The 27,134-nt window shown below is 39.0% G+C and overlaps 2 protein-coding genes across 2 annotated transcripts; both read left to right on the forward strand.

Annotated features, from left to right (window-relative positions):
* The first annotated feature begins 2,868 nt into the window (after positions 1-2,868).
* Positions 2,869-3,438, forward strand: LOC145113592 (uncharacterized). Its single transcript, XM_079049666.1, has one exon. It carries the CDS (start codon positions 2,869-2,871, stop codon positions 3,436-3,438), a length of 570 nt encoding a protein of 189 aa, XP_078905792.1.
* Positions 3,439-3,591: 153 nt separating this feature from the next.
* LOC145113593 (uncharacterized) lies at positions 3,592-6,215 on the forward strand. The gene is made up of 5 exons (XM_079049667.1): positions 3,592-3,874; positions 4,123-4,320; positions 4,848-5,057; positions 5,265-5,696; positions 6,001-6,215. The coding sequence occupies exons 1-5, from the start codon at positions 3,592-3,594 to the stop codon at positions 6,213-6,215; spliced, it is 1,338 nt and encodes a 445-aa protein (XP_078905793.1).
* The last annotated feature ends 20,919 nt before the right edge of the window (positions 6,216-27,134 follow it).

The following is a 27,134-nucleotide window of genomic DNA, read 5'->3' on the forward strand; positions in this document are numbered from 1 at the left end:
TCCTCACTCTCTGGTGAGTGGGTAAACACCCCGCATCTGGCCTACTACTCACGCATATAGTCACCCATGAAACTTCCAACAACCCTGCAACACTCGTGTATGGTAATCATACATAACACTGGATCATATAGACAGTTGAATACTTGATTCTACCCTAAGCCCACAACCATACAAGGAATTAGAAATAAGACAAAACCAAACATTCTCAGGCTATAAAATCTTAGTTATGCTTGACTATGATGCATACACTAAGCAACTACAGTAATGATGTCAATTTCATACAAGAGGCACTCCTAGGCTATCAAGCATTATACACCATGCAATTCTATCTTGCAATTCCTGAATATCCCTAGCCTATCACTAGCATGTTGTTCTATCATAAATATCATATCAACCAAATCAAGAACTCAACATATATAACAAGTATGGGTATTTTGGGAACCACTCTCCTGTTCAGGCTCTGGCTGACTGTACACACCACATCTTCCTATAAAACCAAAGTTAGATCAAGGTCCACGTTCCCGATCCCAAGCCAACAATCAAACAAGAACATGACAAGAGACCGAGCCCATGTACTTAATCCAACCCTTTTATTACAAATTATTTATCAAAAACTGTTAAGACTAGGATCTACAAACTACATTGAGATCCTAAAATCCAAGGATCCTCAAATGCTTAGGATCCTCGAAGCTCAGGATCCCGAATATTCTCCAGGATCCTGACTAATATTTTTATTATTAATAATGGACATATATTCTTTTGTCTTTCTCACATGTGCAGAAATAACTAGTCAAAGTCATACACACAACGGATAGTCATCAAAACTATGCAAAAGACCCGAAGGACCAAGTCAAGCAAATGGCTATAAGTAATCTTGGAGGATCCCGAATTCTCGGAGTTCTAGTTGTTATGGTTTGACTATATAAAACACTTGTAATCATCATACTACACACGCTTTTGTTTGGTGGAATATTATCACTTGTACTAACATTCATTTCATTCCCTCTGTAATTTTCATTTCAATCAATAAAAACATCAGGGCAGGTGATCGTTATCACCTCCCAAGGTTTTATGCCGGAGATCCTAACAAGGATCAAGGGCTTTCCTTGTAAACGATTTGTGTTTCTTTGATTCATATTACTTCTTTGCTCTATATTGAACATCACAACGTCTCATACACTTTGGTCCATTTCAGTTAAATTATTTTTTGAGCTAAACAATTTGGCAGCCACCATGGGGTCGTGGTGTTCAAAATCCCTAAGAAAATCATGTCTACTCAATCGACTCTCTCCTCCTCCTCGATTCATCCCATTTCCTATAAAAACCTTCCACCGCCAGCAGTTGGAGCTCACAAGAAAGTATCTGAAACTCTAAAGAAAAATACCTATCCGGTCACTCCGGGACTCCAAGATCCTTCTGTGATGATTTCCAACAACGAAATATTTGCTCTAATGAAGAGACTGGAGCGACTGGTCGCTCAACAGCAGGAGGATAACAGGACACTTCTCAAGGAAGTTGAGAGAATGAGGACGAAAATCCACAAGCCTCAGGAGGCAACGCTCTCGGTCTTACATCCCAAGATCCTGAACTTCGACAACCCAAGATGCTCAGCGATCCGTTGCGAGATTCAGGATCCAAACGAAGCCTTTCTTACTCCTAATAACAGGGATCCTAGTAACTCTAACACTAATAATAATTTTACAACTAACTCAATGGATCTTGACACAGGTTTGAGCCCGGTCGTGGCTAAGGAACTACAACAGCTAAGACAAGTGATCTCAAACGTACCCGAAATAGTTCAGCCGATGCCAAAAGCATCCCCCACAAGTCACAGGATCTCTAGATTCATCCTAGCGATAGCTGACACTGAAGTTCCAAAATGCTTCCAGACCCCCAACATGAAGCCATACGATGGAACCACGGATCCTGATGAGCGCGTAGCACAATATAGGGTGAGGATGGAAATTATTCCCATCCCCACACATTTGAAAGAAGCCTGCCTATGCAAGGTCTTTGGTTCTACCCTCACATGATCCTCCCTAAAATGGCTCCTTATTGTTCCTCCGTATTCAATCACGTCATTTGCTCATTTGAATAATTTATTTAATAACCAGTTCTCTTGCAGCAGGACATTCAAAAAGATCACTAGTGATCTCAATCGAGCGGTTCAGGATCCTCGGGAATCTCTTAGGACTTTTGTGAACAGGTTTGGCATAGAAGCCTTAAGCATCCCCAATATCGACATGACAATTGCAGTCGAAGCCTTCAAAATGGGCTTAAAGAAGGATTCTCCCTTCTACGAGGATCTCGTAATGACCCCTTGTAGGAGATTGGACAAAGTCAGGAGCAGGGCATTGCGATTCATCAGACTCGAAGAAGACAAGGAGATCCAGAAAAGGAGCAACCCACAAAGTTCCTATGATCACCCCAATAGGAAGGCCGAATCCTCGGCCCAAAGATACTATAAGTCAAAGTCTTACTCCAAACCCGACCATCACAGGGTTAATGCCCTTGAAGATGAGGGGGAGGATGAAGATTTACCTAAAATTACTGATTATTGTTTTTCTGTGGATATTTCAGGTGTAATCTTTGCCATGCAGGATCTTGGAGACAAAGCCAGATGGCCAAATAAAGGAGAAAATCCACTACTTGGAAGGATAAGTCCAAATGGTGTGCATATCATGAGGACTTTGGTCATGTCACAGAGGATTGCATAACTCTCAGAAAGTAAATCAGCTACCTTCTGGGCAAAGGATATCTTAAAGAGATCCTTGGGAGAAGAAGAGAAAAGTCCAAAGAAAAAGACCAGGATCCTCAAAAGATCCTCGAAAGACCATGATCCCCCCGACTGACGCTAAGGTTATCAACATGAGCTCTGTAGGGTCTGACATTTGTGGTACCTCATACTCTGCAGCAAAAAGGCATGCCAAGGTTTCCAAAACGGAGAAAGAAAAAGGACCACGAAAAAACACAACGATCACCAACCAAAAGGAGATCATCTTCGACGAAACGGACATGCTAGACGTCCAAGATCCTCACCACGACGGACTAGTGATTACTCTTTATATTGCCAACCACTTCGTTAGAAGGATCCTCGTCGATGGAGGATCCTCAGTTAACATCATACTCCTAGATGCACTAAAAAGAATGAGCATCCCAGAATCTGATATAGTCACAAGATCCTCAGTACTGATCGGCTTCAGCGGAGAAACTAAACACACCATCGACGAGATAAAGTTACCAACCTACATAGAGGGAGTAAATTTTGTTCAACGTTTTTGTGTAATTGATACATTATCTTCTTATAATGTCATATTAGGTAGGCCATGGATCCATGAAATGAAGGTCGTACCTTCAACGTACCATCAACGCGTGAAGATGCCCACCTCATGGGGGACAGTGAAGATCACAGGAGACCAACAAGAATCCAAAGAATGATACAAGATCTCAATGAAATCGCCAATAATACCACGACAAGCATAAAAACTAACATAGGGGACACGAGACGTGTTAGAAGCAAGAGAGCATGACATAAAAGAAGTGCCCCTGAACCTTGAGGATCCTGAAGCCAAAGTTCTCATAGGATCCTCAATGCCTGAACAAATCGAACAGGATCTTGTAAAGTTCCTCAAATCCAGAAGCAAAATGTTTACATGGAAACATGAGGACGTGACAGGTATTGACAAAAGCATAATAACTCATAAACTTAACATTGGTCCATCTTTCAGGCCAATACACCAAAAGAGAAGAAAATTTGCACCCGAAAGAAACCAAGTTATACAAGAAGAAGTAGAAAGACTTCTCAAAACAGACATCAAGGAGGTGAAGTTCCCAAGATGGCTAGCTAATGTATTCATGGTACAAATGAAGAAAGGTAAATGGAGAGAGTGTGTGTGGACTATACAGATCTTAACAATGATTTTCACAAGGATCCTTCCCCTTTACCACACATTGACTCCATGATAGACGCAACAACGGGCCATGAATTACTGACATTCATGGACGCATCAGCAGGATTCCGGCAGATCCAAATGGAACCCTCTGACCAAGAGGACACAATGTTCATAACCCCAACAAGTATTTATTGTTACACTGCTATGCCATTTGGTCTAAAAAATGCAGGAGCAACATACCAGAGATTGGTGAACAAGATGTTCAACGAAAAGTTGGGGGACACAATGGAAGTCTACATTGATGACATGGTAGTCAAGTTCAAAAAAGCTGAAGATCACCTCAAGGATCTTGAAGAAGCCTTCGACATCCTAGACCAATACAACATGATGTTGAATCCCTCCAAATGCCACTTTGGGATGAGATCGGGTAAGTTCCTAGGATACATGGTGACTAAAAGAGGAATCGAAGCAATCCCGTAATCACCATCCTTGATGAAGGATATCGATAGATTAACAGGAAGAGTGGCAGCATTAAACAGGTTCATCTCAAGATCCTCAGAAAGATGCAAGCCTTTCTACGACATCTTGAAAAAGAACAAGAGATTCGAGTGGATCCAAGAACATGAAGATGCTTTCCAATAGCTTAAAAATACTTAAGCTCACCACCCTTATTGGTAAAACCACTAGATGGGGAGCCACTCCTTCTTTACCTCTCAGTATCCTCAAATGCGGTGAGCGCTGTACTAGCCAAGGATCTTGATGGGAACCAACATCCTATATACTATGTAAGTAAGAGTCTCCTGGATCCTGAGACTAGGTACTCTCACCTCTAAAAACTCATACTTGCATTAGTAACAACTTCTACTAAATTAAGACATTATTTTGAAACATGCCCTATAATTGTAAGAACTAAATATCTAATTAAGAATGTTATGAGAAAACCAAAAATGCCAGGAAGAATGGCGAAATGGTCTGTGAAGCTAAACACGTATGACATAAAGTATGAACCAAGATTTGCCATAAAGTCCCTAGCATTGGCAGATTTTATGGCTGACTTTAGTGATGATCCAAGAGTTGAAGTTGAAATAGAAGCCAAACAACTTCTAGAAGAGGAAAACATGGGAAAATGGACATTGTTCACACATGGAGCATCAAACCAAAAAGGTTCTTTCTTAGTGATCATACTAAAATCGCCACAGGGGGACATCCTACCCCAGGAAATTAGTTGTGAATTTAATGCAACCAACAACGAAGCAGAATATGAGGCACTAATCATGGGACTACATTTAGCCAAGGATCTTTGAATCAAGGATCTTCAGGTATTCATCGATTCTTTACTACTAACTAACCATTTTAATGGATCCTATACAGTGAAAGGAGAAAAGGTAGCTCTATATCTCCAAATCCTCAAAAACTTGGCCTCAGAATTCGAAACATTCAGCCTAAACCAGGTTTATAGAGAAGACAATGTTAAGGCAAATGCTCTAGCCAATCTAGGATCTTCCTTGAGGATCCCTCTGGAAATCAGGATCCCGGTAATCCACATATTAGTCCCAGCAATCGAGGATCCTACCAAGAAACTTAAAGACTCTCATGACCATGGAGGATCTACTGAAGTTGCTGCGATCAAAGATCCCGACTCAACAGTCCGACGTCAGGAACCCAACATCCAGGATCCTTCCCCGACTTCAGGATCCTGGATCCAACCCATCATGGAGTATCTACATAATGGCACGATCCCTAAGGAAGAGAAAAGCGAAAGAGCATTCAAAACAAGGATCTCAAGGTTCGTTCTAATCCAAGGTAAGTTGTATAAAAATTCTGTGGCAGGACTATACCTCAGGTGTTTAGAAGATCACGAAGTTGAAGAGGTCCTGAAGGACATCCACGAAGGGGATTGCGACAACCACACTGGGGGCAGATCCTTATGTTCCAATGCATTAAGAACAAGATACTATTGGCCAAAAATGAAGAAAGACTCATTCCTCCATGCACAAAAATGTGACACTTGTTAAAGAAATAGCAACATCCTGCACCAACCTGCGAAACCTCTACATCCTATCATTTCCCCTTTAGCTATTCATGAAATGGGAAATGGATATGGTAGGAAAACTGCCAGTAGCCCCTGGAGGAAAAGTCTTCATGGTAGTGATGACTGACTATTTCTCAAAGTGGATAGAAGCTGAAGCCTACGTACAAATAAGAGACAAAGAAGTAGTCTCCTTCATCAAACGTAACATCTTGACCAAATTCGGGATCCCAACTGAAATTATATGCGAAAACGGATCCCAATTCATAAGCCAAAGAACGAGGGATTTTTGAATAAGTTGGGGAATCAAGATGGTGATGTCTACTCATGTCCACCCTCAAACCAATGGCCACGCAGAGTCCAGTAACAAAATTACAGTAAACAACTTAAAGAAAAGGTTGAACGAGAAGAAATGAATATGGGCAGAAGAACTCCCTTTCGTATTATGGGCAGATAGAACCACTTCCAAGATAGCTACTAGACAAACTCCTTACTCATTAGTGTTTGGAATGGAAGCAATGATCTCCACCGAAGTAGTGATCCCCACAGCAAGATATCTACTCCAAAACCAAGAGAACAACAACAGGATCTTAGCCCAGGATCTCGACACCATATATAAACTTAGGGATCTCGCCAAGATCCGTATTGCTGCTCATCAACAAAGGATCACCAGAGCATACAATAAAAACATAAGGATCAGGAGATTCTGAGTAGGAGAATTGTTACTAAGAAAAACTTTTCAAAATACCATGGATCCTAGTGCAGGTAAACTGGCTCCTAAATGGGAAGGGTCATACCTTATAGACGCTGAAGCAGGTAAAGGAGCATATTGGTTGGCCAAGTTAGATGGATATGTCTTCCCAAGATCCTGGAACACGATACATCTCAAAGCTTATTTTATGTATGTAAGGTTAGTCATTTCTTGATATACTCAAGGTACGCATGCTATTTACCCTTTATCCTTCGCTTTTCATTATTCATTTCCTTCAAATATCGTTACTGACTTAAGCATCGGACGGGCGTTAGCCAGGATAACGCCCACCCTAGCTAACATTTCCTGTATGCAGAGAATCAAGATCTTGCTACTCAAGGATATTGATCTGTGAGGATCCTGACATTTAAGGATCCTGGCATTTAAGGATCCTAACATTCAAGGATCCGGATGCTTAAGGATCCTAATTTCCAAGGATCCTAACACATAAGGATCCTGACTTCCAAGAATCTTGAACAGACGAACTTTCTAGGATCATAATGTCCAAGGGACCACTGAGAACCCCTTAACTAAAAGTCATCCGGTAATTCACAATACGAATCTCCTAAGAACAGAGAATGATCATCTCTCCTACGAATAAGGGTACTTAATCCCCTCTAAGGTTTAAAGATTTAATTACCTCTTTCATACGAGTTAAGGTTTATACACCTCGCTTGGACGCACGATGTCTAACTATGGGATGTGAATAAGGGGATCATTTCACGCTTCAGTGACTTGGGAACCCTCTTATTTATGAGCATGGGTTAAGATCCTAAAATTTGAGCCTAAGGTTTATAACATTTACATGTTATCCTAAGTTGGGATCTTCCCCAGAAAATTCCTATGTTTTATAACATTTACATGTTATCCTAAGTTGAGATATTCCCCATAAAATTCCTAAGGTTTATAACATTTACATGTTATCCTAAGTTGGGATCTTCCCCATAATATTCTTAAGCTCTATAACATATGCATGTTATCTTAAGTTGGGATCATCCCCAGTAAACTCCTATAGGTTATAACATTCACATGTTGGGATTTTCCCTAGAAAATACATAAAGTTTATAACATTTTCATATTATCATACGGTTTGGAATTTTTCCCAGTGAGTCATTAAGAAAACAAGATTCATAGCGAAGACTTTCCTCAAGCTAAATTTAAGGATCCTTCCTGAAATTTGACAAAATAAATAAAGATCCCTTCAAGCATCAAGCTCATACGAAGACAAGGAGTTCATAACTTCAAATACTTCCTAAGATCACCAGGTTCCATCTATCCTTATTCTCGAAAAACTTCAAGCAAAAATTGAAGGATCCTAAGAAAAAACCGTTTGGTTATTATTAGAATTCAAGTGTACCAAAAATGATTCACTAAAGAATTTTGTCTCAAGATTGTTTGTAGGAACCAAAATTTTCAAGATCCTGACTATTTAGGGATCCTAGTATCATAACAGCCATACAGAAGAATTAAGAGAGAAATATGAAAAGGAAACACAACCATTGCATTAAAAAGGGGTTGTACACCAACCCAACCAAAATATTAATTGTTTTACATTACTGATGAAAATAAAAACTACCTAACCTAACTTATTGCAGGCCTAGACCTTAGCCTGGTCATCATCAGCCGCATCCTTCTTCTCCCCTCCTTCGGTCCGCCGCAATACAAGATCCTGATTGGCGGTAGCAGGCTTGCCATTCAATTTAGCCAATGCCTCGTGCCAACCGTCCACATCCTAGGAACATGCATTCTCCAAATCCTCCGCAAGACGGATCTTGGCCTCGCAAACAGCCACCGCAACACTGACCTTAGAATCAGATATCACTTCCTCTATCTTGAGCAAGTGTTCCTCCTCCTTTCCAGTCTTCTCCTTGCTGAGTAGCTCCATTCTCCTCGACATATCCTCATTGGCCGTTTTCCACATCCTCTCCTGTACCTAAAGGGCTTGCTCAGCCCTCTCCGCTCGGATCCTTAGATCAGCGGAAACATGACCAGAGACTTGAAAACAGAGACATAATGGGTCAACAAAAGGCAGAATAAAAGATAAGACGAAGAATAAAACCAACACTTATAGCTTGGGAGAAAGAGACCAATTTCTGGAGCGCTTCCTCAGCCCCAAGGATCTCCAAAGATAAACCTTCAGACTCAACAGTTTTCCTTTTCCGGGATCCCAGAGTCTTCACTGTCCAGTCAATGGTCGATCTTTTGGGAGGAAGAGAATATGAGCTCTTATCCTTTTTCACCACCAGCTGATCCTTCGATATGGTAGTGTCAAGATCACCAAGTGTGAAGCGAGCATTGGAGCGAGTGACTTTGGATCCTATATATATAACAAAAGACTATTAAAATCTGTTATGACAACAAAAAGGAATCAGAGATCCTTACTTGTCGACATGAGGTCAGTGGCAGAAGAGCTTTCTTGCAGAGTGGCTTGATCAAATCGAAATGATCTCTCAGCTTCTGACAGGGCCAAGAACTTCTCGATCTTCTCTTCAGATTCCTTAGTAACAGGGACAAGCCCTTCGAATTTGAAAGCTGCAAAAAAGCAAACAAAATAAGAAAATTTTGAATTCCAGGATCCTTGTATTAATATAAAATAATCCTATCCTTAACCCAGGTATCCGGCAGGAGATCCCCACTAGGCACAGAGTCACGTCTCACAAAAATGTATTTTTCTTTCCAAGCTCCGTCATTATGTTTGGTTTTCAGGACAAGAGGAGATCTGTAGGTTTTGACTTTGAGGAGAAAGCAAGAATTCCCGAAGGTTGTGAGATCATACATGCAATCCAATTTAGGAAGACCTATATCAAGGCCCTTTGATTATTTTACTTGGTCGACCCAGTATAGGATCCTCCAAATAATCGGCATGGCCTGAATATATGAGACCCCAGTCACCCTGAAGAATTCAGAGACGATTCCAAGGAAAGGGTATTTCAAACCCAGGGAGAAGGGGTATTCGGGGAAGCACACCTAGGTAGGAGAAACACAGTCATGTTGGATGAGAGGATCAAAGGGCCTAAAAACGACTTCAGGAGGGAAGGCACCATTGAGTCTCAAAGACTCAATATCATCGTCACCGAATAAACATGTCTCCTCATAAGATAGAATCCCTTGGTCGATGAAGTCGTCTTCAGGGAGAGCTAACATATTTTTGCTAGAAACGGCCGTTTTTCTAACCATGACAGAAGAAGTAAGAATGTAGAAGAAAAAGAGATAATTACCTTCCAATAAATCGCCGATAATCGAAAGATGGCAAGGGAGAGTAAAGAAAATCGAGAGACAAACCACCTCTATTTATACTGAACCAACAACTGATTTGACCGCTTGATAACGACTAGTAATCCATCCATTAGAATTTGAATTATTCTAAATGTTAAGGGTTAAAATTTAAAAATTACTATTATCTCTTTCCGTTTATTTACTTTAAGTTATTCCTTTAATATTATCGAAACTAACTCACTTATTTTTAGGAATAACTTGGAGGCAATTGTTAAGGCTAGGATCTCTGAACTACATTGAGATCCTGAAATCCAAGGATCCTCAAAGGCTTAGGATTGTAACATCCTGTTTATTAAATAAACAAATAGATAATATTGATGAACGAATAGTCACCCAAAATCCATATTATTTAGTGGGGTGTTGGTTTTGGGGAGCCAAATGTTATAAATCGGATTATTCGGGGGTTAAAAAGTAATTTTGGGATTTATTTTGAAAAGATTTTGGAGGCTAAGGGGCTATTTGGTAAGTATTAGACTTAATTTGTAAAGGATTTCAGGAGGTTGGGTTAAAAAGGTAAATTTCGGACTTAATTTGTAAGGGTTTTCTGAAGGAGGGGTTCAAAGGGTAAATATGGGATCTATTTCAAAATGATTTCTGGAGGGAGGGACCATTTTTGCCATTATGGCAATAAGTTTGTAGGAGCTGGGTATATAACCTGTCGATCCCTCCATATCCCTAACCCTAATCGGGTACTGTAGACACCACCATTATGCCTCCCTCTTCTAGCAGCCGTCACCTCCCAACTTCCGGCCGCCACCATATGAACCCTCTGCAACCGCCGTAGCCCGGAAGCCACCGTCTCCGCTACTGCATCGCCGACAACGAAGCTGAGGACCGCCACTGCTTACTTACTGTTGAAGACCGCCGACGAGGTGCGTGGAGTCCGCTGCTACCCTCCTCTGTCATCGTCCCCTTCCGCCTTTTGTCGCTGCTGTTGCTAATGCTCATTTCATTCCTTCTCATTCTTCAGTCGTTGTTGCTTCGTCGCCCACTGTGTCGCCATCGTAGCGTCATCGGGAACTCGGTATAACTTCAACGATGCCAGCCACCATGTCGTCGGCTGAGGGCCGCCATTTCGCGTCATGTCTCGCATGTATCGATGTGTTGCTGGGCAGAAGATCAAGAGGAACCGTCGCCACCACCGTGAGGTGGTGGCTGTCATCGCTAATCATCGCCGTTGTCGCCTCTCCATGATTCTGCCGTCGCCAAACGCCACCAAAAGGGTGGAGGTGCTCCTGTTCCGGGCAAGACAAGTGTGTGGGTGCGTTTTATGTGGTAGTGTGTGTTTTGTGTGCTTTGTTTAGTCGGGATCCTCGGGAAAAGCCACCACCACCACCCTGAGGTGGTGGCTGCCACCATGTGCCACCGTTGGCCACCGTATGGGTGGTTGTGTGTGTGTATTTTAGTGAGTGTGTGTGTGTCCATTTGGTATTTTCATTGTAATATTGTAACGTAGCTAGAATAATAAAATTAAATTCAAAACCACCACCGTAGGGTGGTGGCTACCGCCTCCTGCCGCCACCAGCCGCCGTGTCGGGTGGCGGTGTGCTTGTTGTGTTTGATTCGTTTGGGATGCTTGGACAAATGGACTAAAACCCTAATGGGCCTAATGAACCCTAATTGATCAAAAGACCTAGCTATTGGGCCTATTGGGTTATGATTGGGTTGGAAACCCTAATTAGGGTTTGGAAAACCCTAATTTTGGGATTATTGGTTTGGACTTATCGGGACCCGCATTTTGGACCATTGGAGTGAAGTGATGACTCAAGCCCGATTTCATTGTATATTAGAGTTAATGGATTAAGTCCTTAATGGGTTAAGTAGGAACACTTAACCCTAATCGTCATTTATGTGAAAAACCCTAATTGGGTTTGGATGCTTGTTGGGCCACTTATTGGACTAAGCTATTGTGGGCCTTTGTGGGCCTATTGGTAACACATTTATGGACTAAGGGAAATAATTGGGCCTTAGGATAAGACCCATTGGAGAGGCTTGGGCCCAATTTGGAAAATTGGGCCATAAGTGGGCCATAATTGGGCCTTGAGGATTATTAGCTATTGGGCCATCAGAATGCCAATTGTTTGGGCTAGAATAATGTCACACCCCGACCGTAGGCGGAAACACCGGGCGGTGTAATGTCATTTCTCGTATCATAGTTATCAACTTCCTGAAAACACATGCATTTAAAAATACGTCAACATAAAGTTGGTGAGTTCACAGGTTTTGACTCCATATAAAATAACACTTTTTCTCAAGTTCAAAAGTATAGTTTTGAAACATCATTTTGACTCTCCAACATTTAATATATATATTAGGTATAATGGTTTACTTATTAAATAAGTGATATACCTATAAGTTTCATATATTATGAATAAATGATTGTAATCCCATACAAACTAAGGTTGCTACGTATAAATCTTATTTCAATTCTATACGAGTAAAACCGCTACGTATAAATCTATTTCAATTTTATACGAGTAAAACCGCTACGTATAAATCTATTTGAATTCTATACGAGTAAAACCGCTATGTATAAATCTATTTCAATTCTATACGAGTAAGTGTGTTAGGTATAATTGTCTACTTAATGAGCAAGTAGTATACCTAGAAGTTCCTTGTACTTAGAGTATAAGTCTTTGGGAAACTTATACTTAACATTCATACTTGTATATCGACAAAGTATAATGCTTCTAAAGTTGTGCTACCATGAGTCCGTAACTGCTGCTAGACATACAAACCTCTGATTAAAAGATATCCCACCAATGGTTCCTCCATTGGTGCCACAATAAAACCGCCATTGGTGCCATAAAGGATTCCACCAAGGTAAATACTTCCCCCGTACGCTTCATCGACGTCGGGTCCATAACAATCAATAGGACAATTCGTCACCCGCAGACCGTTGGGTTGTAGCTAGAAACCACGGGTGGGGTCGTCAACCCGCATAGATCTATAGTCCACCGTAAAACCGATTGGGTTATAGCCAACAACCACGGATGGGGCGTTAACCCACATAGATCCATACACAACTTCCTCGCTCACACGAGATTAACGGTTACAGGTCAGAGGATTTCCACTAAGATTCCCAATCTTAGTTGATGAATGAGGTAGCTCATGTAGACTTTGTCGGCTTCCTATAATTCTAACAACAAAAGCATTTTCGTGTCTAAAACCCTAAGTTACTAAACTATGCTTTTAAACATTACTCCTAATTTGATAATACTTTAGGCAGTACAACAACTATAACTTGAGGTAAAAACATAAAACCAACAATAACAATATATAACATACCAAGTTTTATCTTGAAATAAAACTAATAATAACAAAATATAACATACCAGGATTTATCTTAACATAAAACCAACAATAACAACATACTTATCAATTAACATATAGAACTTCCGAGTATAACTCTGGAACTATATCGCACATAACATATATATAGAACTCCCAAGTATAACTCAGGGTCTACATTAGTATAATATTATGCTAACAAGTTTACGATAGTTGTATGTTTTTAAAATATCAGATTCAAAACAACTATATCACGGTTAATATAAGTATCTATGTTGATACAAATATACGATCATATAGACATAATATTAACTTAAATACAATATTTAGCATGCGTTTTCCTCCGAAAACATTTAAAAGTGGGGCCGTGAAACTCACCCTAGTAGCGTGATCTATAGAATCTAAACGGGCAGAGGCTCGTCGTTTTCAGGCTCGGGAAGGAAAATGGCCTTCGGAAACGAGAGAGAGAGAGAGAGAGAGAGAGAGAGAGAGAGAGAGAAAAGAATTGGTGTAAGGATTGAATGAGCTTTGATCACTATTTATAGGGTGTTCTGGGCTCATTCAGGTCGTGAACATAATAGGTTGACGTCGTGAACTTCCATGAGTCATCCCGTAGCCTTAACGCGTGTTTTATAGCTCCGATTAGTGTCTGTTGACTCCTCACGTCGTGAGTTTTTATGCTCACGTCGTGAGTTCAGTCAAATTAGGGTTTCTGACGGCTATATCTTCGGAAGGTCGTAACTTTTGCATACGAACTCCGTTTTTGACGTTGTTTATATCCACGCGTAGGTATTTACAAGTACTACAACTCTCTTTTAGACTCTAATAGCTAATTATAAGTCTATTTTAAATTCCTCTTATTATAGAGATTTATAGTGTTCGGTTTATCATAACTTCTTCACGCGAAGTCAGATTTAGACGTTCTCTATATTTTTGGAATCGTATGGACGTATACTTTGAGTTGTATCGTAAAGAAAGTTCATATTTGTATTAGAATTTATCATGAACTACATAGTAAGTTTAGCACATTACTAGTTTAACAACATCACATTACATGATTAGCATAATCACATGTGATTGTTATTGACTTATTTTGACTAGTGTTACAAATAATTGGTTGGGCCTTAAAGTAAGTACATGTAGATGTTTGGGCCCAGTTTGGAAAATTGGGCCACATGTTGGGCTTTGGCCCATTACTTGTCTTTTGGGCCTTTGGAGTGTGAGTTGGACCATGGGCTTGGAACCCAATTATTAATTGGGTATTGTTTGGTGTTGACAGTTTGGGAATCTGTCATCCAGCAACTAGAGTTTTATTCGCGGGACTTCAGCAGTGCCAGGTGAGTCTCCTCACCATACGAATGGGTCTAAGGCACCAAGGGCGGCCCATTTTATGATATGTGATATGCTAGCTGATTATGTGTTATGTTAGTATGACATTGCATGGAAGACCTCGGGGGGTTCCCGAGGCAGTAGACTAAGACCATGTGGGGGTTCCCATGGCAATTAGTTATATGTGTTATATGGTATGCTAGCTATTATGTGATATGTGATATGCTAGATATTTCTGTGTTGCTTGTATGGAAGACCTCGGGGGGTTCCCGGGGCAGTTGGATATAAGACCATGTGGGGGTTCCCATGACATTCCAGGATAAGACCATGTGGGGGTTCCCATGGCTTTCCTGGATAATACCATACGGGGGGTTCCCATGGAAGTGGGCTAAGACCACGTGGGGGTTCCGGTGGCACCCGGTGTAAGACCTTGGAGGGTTTCCATGGCTTCCCTATATGTTTATATGCATGGCTTGTGTAGTTGATCTGATTTATGTGAATATGTGAATAAGACCTTGGAGGGTTTCCATGGCATCTTCATATGTGTATATGCATGCTTATGCGATTGTTATGGTTTGTGTAGCTGTTATAGCTGATATGGATTATGTGGTTATGTGGATTGTGTGGGGTATGGTCTGGGGAACTCACTAAGCTTCGTGATTATGGTTTTACAGTTTTGGTTTCAGGTATCATTGATTTGGAAAGGAAGGGCTCAGATTGATCGCAGTGCATACACTTATGATTTCCGCAATGAATGATTTTGGGATGAACTCTGATAAATGTTTTACTTAATAACGATTTGAAATGTTTGAATTAAATGGTATCAATGTTTTAGCTATATTAAAAATGAAATTTTTTTACCCTTAATATTTAGTTCGTTACAAGGATCCTCGAAGCTCAGGATCCCGAATATACTCCAGGATCCTGACTAATATTTTTATTATTAATAACGGACATATATTCTTTTGTCTTTCTCACATGTGCAGAAATAACTAGTCAAAGTTATACACACAACGGGTAGTCATCAAAACTATGCAAAAGACCCGGGGGACCAAGTCAAGCAAACGACTATAAGTAATCTCGTAGGATCACGGAATTCGCGGAGTTCTAGTTGTTAGGGTTTGACTATATAAAACCCTTGTAATCATCACACTACACACAATTTTTTTGGAAGAATACTATCACTTGTATCGACATTCATTTCATTCCCTCTGTAATTTTCATTTCAATCAAACAAAACATCAAGGCAGGTGATCTTTATCACCTCCCAAGGTTTTATGTCGGAGTACCTAACAAGGATCAAGGGCTTTCCTTGTAAACGATTCGTGTTGCTTTGATTCATATTACTTATTTACTCTATATTGAACATCACAACCTCTCATACACTTTGGTCCATTTCATTTAAATTATTTTTTGACCAAAACAAAAACCTTTTGCAAAAACTCTCAGATCCTAGGTTGAGACTGGATTCACACAAGTGTTCCTCCAATTCGCTCAAACCAGGGCTCTGATACCAACTTTATCCATTAAGACCAAGTCTCCAACCTTCATATCTAAGTCAATATGATGTTTAGATAGATAAAGTTTCCAACTTTACCCATAACAAGGTCACAAACTTTGAAGATCTTAACTTTATGCACTTAAAGTGAGCAAAAGATCATAACTCCGAAAACTAACTAGATTTAACAATTTCATCATCAGGATCCAAACTTTATACCTCCAGAGGAAAGATCAAGCTAAACAAGGTCTGGATCTACAAGCTCCAATGCAACCAACACTTCTTCAATGAGTTCCTTATTCTCCAAGGTGCACCAAGAACACTCCAAATCACTTAAAAACACCTTATTTTTGTTCACAAGGCTCAAACTAGGGTTAGGGTTTGAAGATAGGGTGTTGGAGAACATTTTTTCTTGTCAATTATGGATGATTATAGTCAAGGGGTCTGGGTGTATCTTATGAAAAACAAATCTGAGGCAGGTTATCCATTGACTTCCTTTTACAACATGGTGAAAACACAGTTTGATAAAAGAGTTAAAGGAGACAAACTGACAATAGTTCAAAATTTAAGTCCCGATATATGCTTGTATTCTATAGAGAACAAGGAATTCTTTTAGAAACCTCATGCCCCTACACACCACAACAAAACGTAGTGGTTGAAAGGAAACACGATATTTACTAGAAATGGGTCGTGCCCTACGTTTTCAGGCTTCTTTACCCATTGAATTTTGGGGTGATTGTGTCCTAACTACAGCCTATGTCATTAACAGATTACCTACTAAAGTCCTTGAAAATAAAACGCCACAAGAAACCCTACTTGGAAGAAGGATAAGTTTGGCGAAAGAGGGAGACCATGCGTTTTTCTTGGTTATCCAATGGGAAAATAGGGGTACAAATTCTTTTATTTAAAGGAAGAAAAGACGTACACCGGTCGAAATGCCACTTTTTTTGAAGAAATATTTCCATTTGGAACCAACTATGAAGCTCATAAAATGATCAAAGATGTTAGCTTTGTCAAAACACTGAACAAGTTACAAAAGGAAATTACCGGTAACGCATAATTGTGGCAAGATCATACAGTTGCAGAAAACATTGAAGTGGTTGAACATGGGCTGGAAAACAATGATGCACCTCAAGACAAGCTTGATACCAGACAAAAAAACATCAGACCCATGTTCGTCGAAAATTAATTCACCAAATGGTGATCTTGACATACAACAACCAACTTGTGAAAAGAGATAGAGCAATAGAGTCAAATCTAAACCTAAATATTTCGACGAGTTTATTACCGAATTGCCACCCTCTCTTTAACACTCGACTATCGTTCCCACCTCAGGTTCCTCCATAGTAAACCCTATCTCCCGATACGTTTCTTATAATAAGTTTTCAAAATCTCATCATGCTTTCTTAGCTGCCATCACATCTCGTGATGAGCCAAAAAGTTATACTCAGGGTGTTACTAATCCCAATTGTCGTGAAGCTATGAGTATCCAGATTCAAGCACTTGAAGATAATGGGACTTGGATCTTGATTAAACTTCCACAAAGAAAGAAAGCCATAGATTCAAAGTAGGTGTACAAACTAAAATATAACCCTGACAGACAGATAGAACGATACAAGGCGCGTTTAGTGGCGAAAGGTTACACTCAAATTGAAGGTATCAACTTTCACGAGACGTTTGCGCATGTAGCTAAACTGGTTACAGTCTGATGTGATTTAGTTGTTGCTTCCGAAAGACAATTAAGGTGAGGATCGCGTGTACATTAAGGTTCTTGACGGTTTTGCTAAAACAGGTGAGGATCGCGTGTACAAGTTACAGAAATCAATTTATGGCCTAAAGCAGGCTTCCATAAAATAGTATCAAAAGTTTACTAAAGCACTTATTGATAATGGTTTCAAGCAATCCAAGGCGGATCATTCCATGTTCATATTTAAAAGAGGTCATATACATGTAATTGCTCTCATATATGTTGATGACGTGTTATTGATGGGGAATGATAGCGAAAAGGTCAAAGATGTAAAAGATCACTTACAGTCATGTTTTAGCATTAAAGATTTGGGTCCATTGAAATATTTTATGGGCATAGATGCACGTTCAGCGGAAGGGTTTTGTTAGGGCCAGGATCCTTACAATATTCACGATCCTCAAATATTCAGGATCCTCAGCTACCTCAGGATCCCGACTAATTACCGTTATTATTATTATTATTTATAGCGGTCATATTTTGTCTATAACTAACATGTGTGCAGAAGTAGTCAAGGGAAGACCAATTCTCAACGAAGAATCATCTCAACTATGCTAAAGACACGGAATACTTGGTCAAAAAACGTTCATGAAACTGGTCATAGAGGATCCCATAAATATCGGACATATTGTTGGCTAGTTTAGACTATAAATTGACACTTGTATTCTGCACACAAGACACAGTTCTTTAGTCTAAGCTTACTCTACGAAATTCTCTACTCATTCTTACTAAGAATTCGTTGTAATCATCATTTTATATCAATAAAATCATCAAGGCAGATGATCAATATCACCTCCTAAGGTTTTATGTCGGAGATCCTAGCAAGGATCAAGGGTTTTCCTTGTAAACCATTGTGTCACTTTCTTTTACCATTTTCTATTACACAATCTAAACATCACAACCTCTCATTCAATTTGGTTGATTAGTACTTGTGTAATTTTTGACCAAAACAATTTGGCGCCCACCTTGGGGCTGTGGTGTTCAAAATCCTCGAAAAAATTATGTCTACACAGCCGATCCTCTCTTCGTCCTCTGCTCCTTCCGTTACAACCAAAAACCTACCAACCTCCTCCGAGTGGGCCCCCTACTCAGAGGAAAACGCCTGACACTTCCAAGAAAAGCACCCCCTCAATCGCTAATCCAGGAAGTTTGGGATCCTCGGGGCTCCAGGATCCAACTGCCTCAGTCACTACTGCAGAGCTTTTTGCTATGATGTGGAAAATGACGCAACAGGTGACCCAACAGTAGGAAGAGAATAGAGCACTAGTCAAAGAAGTGGAGAGGATGAAGGCGAAACTTCAGAAATCCTAGGAAACAATGCCCATAGTTGTGCAACCAAGGATCCTAGACTTCGATAATGCAGGATCATCAGAAAATCACCAGAAGAACACAGTTCATAACACTGTGGCGTCACCCTGAGGGAAAACTATGGAGAACCGAGCATCCATGATCAATGATCTCAATGAGCCTTTCAACACCCCTAGAAACATTGATTCTAGTAACTTCTTAAACAACAATACTGTTATTACAAACTATACTAACGTTGATGCATGAATAAACCCAAACATGGCCAGGGAACTTCAGCAATTGAGACAAATGATCTCCAGTGTACCCGGAGTGATCCAAAAAATACCAGAAGCATCACCTACAAGCCACAGGATCTCAAGATTTGCTCCCGCGATAGCCAATACCGAAGTTCCTAAGCGCTTCCAAACTCCCAACATGAAGCTATATGATGGAACTACAGATCCTGAAGAGCATATAGACAAATACAAAGAAAGGATGGAGATCATTCCCATCCCAAGGCACTTGAAGGAATCTTGCCTATGCAAAGGCTTTGGTTCGACCCTTACATGATCGTCCCTCAAATGGCTGTTAAACGTTCCCCCATACTCTATTACTTCATTTGCACACTTAGTCAATATCTTTAATAACCAATTTTCTTGCAGCAGAACCTTTGAGAAGATCACTAGTGATCTCTACCGGGTGGTTGAGGACCCTAAGGAAAAACTTATGGACTTTGTTAACAGGTTTGGAAGGGAAGCTCTGAGCATCCCCAACATCGACATGGCCACCGCTGTAGAACCCATTAAAATGGGACTAAGAAAGGATTCACCCTTCTATGAAGACCTTGTAATGACCCCATGCAAAAGATTGGATGAAGTCAGCTGCCGGGCATTGAGGTTCATAAGGCTTGAAGAGGATAGAGAAATCCAAAAGAGAAGCAACCCTTCAGATCAATATGAGAACCCCAACAGGAAAGCCGAATCCTCGACTCAAAGATCCTACAAATAGAAGCACTACAAAAAAAATTACATTTAGTGGCACAAGTTTTTAGTGTCATATTTTGTTTTGTGCCACTAAAATATGTTTTTAGTGGCACATATTTGTTTTGTGCCACTATAACTAAAATAAAAGATATAATTTTTATATTCCCGCTACGTACTAAAAGTTCCGCCAACTTGAAAGTTCTAATTTTCGTATTCCCGCTGAGATTGGAAGTTCCGCCCCAACTAGGGTTTTGTATTGAATGTTAGAAAGGCGCCGACACTCAAGACTAAACTAAACTCTCATTCTCTCAAAACCATAAGAAGGAACAAGGCCATCTCGACACTCAACTTATGCAATCGACCATCGTCCATTGTCAACCCCATCCTCCTGTCGCTGATACCGTCCATCGTCAACACTTCCGCCGCCCCGATCGTCAAAATTTTTGTTGCTGGATAAGATTACTATCACGATTTCTATCTCTATGTCAAAATCATAACCTTACGCGATTGCTACCATCAACCATCGTCAACCCTTCCGCCTTTGACCTCCATCTCTGGTAACCTATGTTTCTCAATCTCTCTTTCTCCATTCAATTCAGATTCTAACTTCTAAGAATGCTTATTAACCAAAAAGTAATTTCCATCAAAATTAGATGATGGATTAGATGGTCTCGAGGTGGTAATGGTATAGATTTAGTTCGTCTTTTGAGTTTAATGAGCTTTATATCATATAACGTTATGTTGTTGACATTTCCTCTATATTCTGGTCATTCCATCATATAGATTTAAAATTTTATATATTGACCCCTTGTGTTTCATATAGGGCATAAGTCTAACAGATTAAAATTGAATCTTCAATTCACATTGGACATGATTTTATAGCCATAGTTTACAAGATACATGACAAGATCGATGGACTGTAGTCACACATATGTAACTTGTTGGGTTAAGAAGAAAGCAACATGGTGTTTTAGATGCATTGGGAAAGGAACTAAAAGGAGGTTATGAATAATGTACTGACAGCTATTAGTAAAGGGCTTCTACACTCGACTTATTTTCAATTCATCATCACTTTATTGGGTCATTTAGATCAAAATGTAAGAAAGAGGGTGAGAAATTTCTTTGTTAATCACATGATTCACATATCATCAATCATGTTTATATAATTATATTGGCTAATTTATTTTGGTTTGACATTTTCGTAACCTGAATAATCTACTCCCTTCAATATTTGACCATGGATTTATTTACCAAATGTCTAAATTACCCTTGAGTAATATACAAGAGATTTTATGATATGTTTGTTATGCAGGAGAAAACTTGGAAAAAGAACCTCAGATAACTGCATTAAGGAACCAGGTTAGATTTACAGGGTACTTAAAAGTTAAAACTCATAATTGGAAATCCAATTCCTCTGCCAGATTCCATTCTGATTCCTTTTTGTTAACTTCATGTGGTGTTACAGTGCACATTAAGATACTCGTGGTGTGGTTACCCTTCTATTATACTTATTTAAATATATATATACTTGCAAATGAAGACTTAAGATTTGTAATTACACATATTATTTGTACATTGGTTGTGGATGGTGGTTTCCATACAAGCATGTGAGGGATAACCAAGAGAAACTTTATATCGTGCATATGCTCAAGTAAGTTTAATTACGACCTTTAAATTTTCTCTTAATTCTTTCGCTTTGCTTTCTAGAACAAGTTAATAAACAAAAAATCAAGCAGTAAGTATCGGTTAAAAAAATTCTATGAAATATAGGGTTGAGGGCATCTTGCATCCTTGGTTATAATTCCTTTTCCAGTCCTTTTTTTGATCAGGTAAAGGTGTTTTTTTAACATTTTGTTTCATGTTTATTGAAACTAAGAAAAATAGAAAAAAAGGGTGGGCTAGAAAGATGAGTAGTATAAACTACTGGTAATTATGTAAGTTTCTTCTTCTTTTTAGTTTTTATATATGTGAGTAAAATTCACATATCTCAAACAAAGATATACTTACAAAAAAATTAACAAAATGATTAAAATCTAATTTTTGTTTTCTTATCAGTATGTTTCTTGAACCATATACCAATGTTTTAGCATTGTACTTTCAAAGTACAACACTATAATTAGAAAAAAGTTTAATAAAATGACCACAATTTGCTTTTTTTTTCTCATATCTTGAACTAGGTAACAATGTTACAACATTGTACTTTCAAAGTACAATGCTATATTTAGCAAAAAAAAGTTTAATAAAATGACTAAAATGTAGCTTTTTTATTTGTGTGTTTCATCCTATTATTTTCTGTTAAATTTAGAATGTTGGGGTATTTTCTTTGTGGATTTGGTTAACTAGGGTATGTATAGTTTCAATATGGTGTGTCCAATGTAAAAATTTCTCTCCCTATATGTATAATTTGTATGTTTTATTCTAATGCTTTTTCTTTAACTTTACCCAAATAGATACTAATAGCTTCATGGATTGGTTTTTTTTGTTAACATTTTTGTTTCCTTTTTCAGTTCCAGGTTTCAAAGGAAGTGAACAAGAAAAGGAGTAAGAAATAGAAGTCCATGGAGATGGAGCATGCTAATATGTAGTTCAAGGTCGATCAAATTTTGTGTTTCTTCCCCCAACAAATATTTAGTTTGATAGTATTATGTTTTGAGTACTAGTACAACATGTTTATTAAACTTTTTTAAAGATATTTGTGTGTTTAATATTGAGAATATTGTTGTTAGACAAGTTTTAATTGAAGTAATGATATTGGTTTTTCTATTAATTATCGTAATTGTCTTATTATTATTTTATATTACATTTAATATTAAAAGAATCAAATCTCATTTATTAATATATTTTTCCATGTAAAAAGTTTTACTGATTTCATGAAAATAATAATTATTGTACCGGTTAAATAGTGGCATAAAAATAGTGCCACTAAACCTATAAGTTCTTTAGTGGCATAGTAGAAAAGTGCCACTAAAACTCAATTAGGTTGCAGCGACACAACCAAAAAGTGCCACTAAAGCCCTTTAGTGGCAGTGCTTTTAGTGACACTTTTTTTGTGCCGCTGATTGCCTAGGGGGTCTTTAGTGGCACTTTTTCAGTTTTTAGTGGCACTTTTTTTATGCCACTAAATGTCATTTTATTTGTAGTGAAGCCCTATTCCAAACCGGATCATCACAGGGTTAATTCCATTGAAGATGGAGGAGAATAAGAAGAACTTCCTAAGATCACTGACTATTGTTTTTCTGTGGATGTTTCAGGTGTAATTCATGCTATGCAGGATCTTGAAAACAAAGCAAGATGGTCAAAGAGAGACAGCAAGTCCACCGCTTGGAAAGACAAGTCCAAATGGTGTGCTTACCACGAAGACTTTGGCCACATGACAGAGGACTGCATAGCCCTAAGAAAAGAAATCAACTACCTCCTTAGTAAAGGACACCTCAAAGAGATCCTCGCGAGAAAAAGAGAAAAATCCAAGGAGAACAGCTAGGATGATCACACGATCCCGGAGAAACCAGGATCTCCACCCTCTGACGCTAAGATAATTAACGTTATCTCAGGCGGATCTAACATCTGTGGTACCTCTTATTCTCAGGCTAAAAGACACGCCAAGGTCTCTAAAACAGAAAAGGAAGATAGACCACGGAAGAATACCATGATTAGCAGTGAAAAAGAAATCACATTTGACGAGACGGATAGGGAAGGAATGCAGTATCCTCACCATGACAGACTCGTAATAACACTGTACATGGCCAACCATTTCGTCAAAATGATCCTTGTTGACAGAGGACCCTTGGTCAATATCGTACTCATAGACGCACTAAAAAGGATGAACATCCCAGAATCAAAGATAGTCAGGAGATCCTCAGTCCTCATAGGATTTAGCGGGGAAACGAAACACACAATTGGAGAAATAAAGCTACCAATATACATAGAAGGGGTAAACTCTATACAAAATTTATGTGTTATTGACACCTTATCTTCTTATAATGTGATACTAGGTAGACCATGGATCCACGAGATGAAAGCGGTTCCATCAACATACCATCAGTGTGTAAAGTTGCCTACTCCATGGGGAACAGTGAAGATCAACAAGAATCGAAAGAATGCTACAAAACCTTTATGAAATCTACGACCAAACCCCAACAAGCATAGCAATTAAGTCAGGGAGCACGATATGTTCTAGAGACGAAGGAACAAGACGTAAAGGACATGCCCCTAGGCATTGAGGATCCTGAAGCTAAAGTCCTCATAGGATCCTCAATGCCTGAGCAGATCGAGCATGATCTATTGAATTTCTTAAGAACCAGAAGCAATACATTCACATCGAAAGTCGAAGATATGACAGGTATAGACAAGAGTATTATTACTCATAAACTTAATATTGACCCTTCTTTCAGACCAATACACCAAAAGAGAAGGAAATTTGCACCTGGAAGGAATCAAATCATCCAAGAAGAAGTAGAGAAGCTCCTCAAAACAGGGATGATCAAGGAAGTAAAGTTCCCAAGATGGCTAGCTAACGTGGTTGTCGTACAAAAGAAAAACGACAAATGGCGAGTGTGTGTAGACTATAAGGATCTTAGTAAGGCTTGTCCTAAGGCTCCTTTCCCTCTACCACACATTGACTCTATGATAAATGCAACAGCTGGCCACAAACTCTTAACCTTCATGGACGCTTTAGCAGGATTTCAACAAATCCAGATGGAGCCATCCGATCAAGAAGATACCGCATTCATAACACCAACACGTATATATTGTTACACTGCAATGCCTTTCGGTCTTAAAAATGCAGGAGCAACATATCAAAGACTGGTGAATCGGATGTTTAAAGACAAGCTGGGGGAGACCATGGAAGTCTACATTGACGACATGGTAGTAAAATCAATGAAATCCGAAGATCACCTCAGAGATCTTAAGGAAGCATTTGACATCCTGGACGAATACAATTTGAAGTTGAATCCGCTCAAATGCCATTTCGGGATGAAGTTGGGCAAGTTACTTGGATATATGGTAACCAAGAGAGGAATAGAACCAAGCTGGACCATATCAAATCAATCATCGAGCTGAAATCCCCATCTTCAACAAAATACATCTAAAGGCTAACCGGAAGAGTAGCAGCACTCAACAGGTTCATTTCAAGATCCTCAGAAAGGTGCAAGCCGTTCTATGTGTTGGATAAGGTGTCTAAGTCCATAACTTATTTGGTATATACTTGATCCGACCCGGCATGGTCCATTTGGGTTGCACTTCACCCGAACTATTTATATGGATAACATTATGAGAAGAGTATATTTGCGGCCTACTAATATATTATAAGTTATAATATATTAATATGAAATTGTATTATTTAATTAGCATTGATCTTAAATTAATTATGAATTAATTTAGTGATCATAAGGTGACTAGTTAAATAATGGGCTATTGTACTTATATAGTGTGGGCTAACACTCATAAGGAAATGGGCTAAGCTTGAATGGGAGTCCATGGATGATCCATGGAGCTTTTAACCCATGGATCCTTGGAATAGGAAAAGACATGGGTTATTAGGGTTTGCATGGTTCATAACCCTAATCATCTACACTATATAAAGAGGCTTATAGTGCTTGAAAAGACACTATGTGTGTGTGCATAAGGTGTGGCCGATTTCTAGAGTATTAGAGTGCTCTCTCATAAGTTTTCCAAGTTTGTGGTGATTTGTGATTTCCATTTGAGGCATTCACATTATTGGTGCTTGGCTCTCAAACTCCCAAGGAATCAACTCACTAACAAAGGTATGTAATTCTTCTAGTATCTTTTATGTTTAAAAGTACCCCATGTATGCTAGATAGGTTATGAACCTTGGAAAATTATTTTGCATGTATTTTAGACAAACATAGATCCAAGGTTTCTAGGGTTGCATGAACACCTTAGGAGTGTTAGTTTGCTCAAAACCCAACAGTGGTATCAGAGCCTAGGCTTGTTTGTTTGATACTTGTTGCAAACTTGTTGAAAAACTCAAGTTTTCTGCATTCTGCAGCATGAACTCGCCGAGTCCATGAGTAAATTCATCCTACTCGTCGAGTAGGTTCGTGCACTCGACGAGTAGAAGCCTCAGAATGCAGATTTTCGAGTTTTGCTGCTGGAAATGGACTAGAAACATTACCCTAAACTGTTTTGGTGTTATAAAACATGTTTTAGATGGTGTAATGTTTATGCTAATCCATTTACAATGGCTTATATCAAAATTGCATGATAATATGTGTTCATATGTTCTTGGAATTTTTGATATGATGTTCATGTTCTTATGAATTATTGTTAGATCATAGGAATTATTTGCTAAATTGTTTATTGATAATTCTTGATCATTTATGTGTTTTAATGGAGTCCATAATTTGTCCTCAAGTTATGGATTTCCAAAGGTCACTTTCATTTATGCACACTTAAAACACATAAGTTACATGAAAATGAAGAGTCTTCATTTTATGAACCTTTAATTCATAAGTTATGAAATGAAAAGTTTTGAATAGTTTCAAAACTTGTCCTCAAGTTTTGGAATTTGTAAAGTTACACACACTTTAATATACTTTAATTCCAAACCCTTAGAGTTTTAAAAGTTAAAATTCAACCCTTATACTATTTATAACATTAATGGTTAATTATTATATATATGTATAAGATCAAGTCGTTTTACCGTTAGTAGGCCTCATTCACGAAGCCGGTCTATAAGGGGAGTATAAGGTTGTTGCCTATAAAATGGAAACTTAATGGGTGTCCATTCTCACCCACCGCTTCCTTGATCGGTGGAGGGTCGTTAGCCGAACGGGTAGGACAATGACTTTAAATTCTCATTAAAAGTATAATGAATATTATAAAGTAACTAAACCTTTAATAAATTCCCAATCTTAGTTACTTTAGAAAAATGTGAATACGGTGCTAACCCATGAAATTCACACTTTGTACCTTACCAAGTCGTTGGTGGAGCGTGTGTGGTTAACCGGCACACTAACTTGGACTAGTAAGGATCACGAAGGGTGACTTAATGTTTATCATAGATCGGTGGAGCGTGTGTGGTTAACCGGC

Source organism: Lactuca virosa, chromosome 5 (genome assembly GCF_052849685.1).
Source record: "Lactuca virosa cultivar CGN04683 chromosome 5, Lactuca_virosa_CGN04683_v6, whole genome shotgun sequence".
NCBI classification, from domain to species: domain Eukaryota; kingdom Viridiplantae; phylum Streptophyta; class Magnoliopsida; order Asterales; family Asteraceae; genus Lactuca; species Lactuca virosa.

Bases quoted from the DNA above. Each gene is read 5' to 3' on its own strand.
- LOC145113592 (XM_079049666.1), top strand. From the start codon at position 2,869: ATGAGCTCTGTAGGGTCTGACATTTGTGGTACCTCATACTCTGCAGCA.
- LOC145113593 (XM_079049667.1), top strand. From the start codon at position 3,592: ATGCCTGAACAAATCGAACAGGATCTTGTAAAGTTCCTCAAATCCAGA. The intron at 3,875-4,122 runs GTAAATGGAGAG...TAAAAAATGCAG, and splicing joins CATGGTACAAATGAAGAAAG to GAGCAACATACCAGAGATTG. The intron at 4,321-4,847 runs GTAAGTTCCTAG...CAAAAATGCCAG, and splicing joins CCACTTTGGGATGAGATCGG to GAAGAATGGCGAAATGGTCT.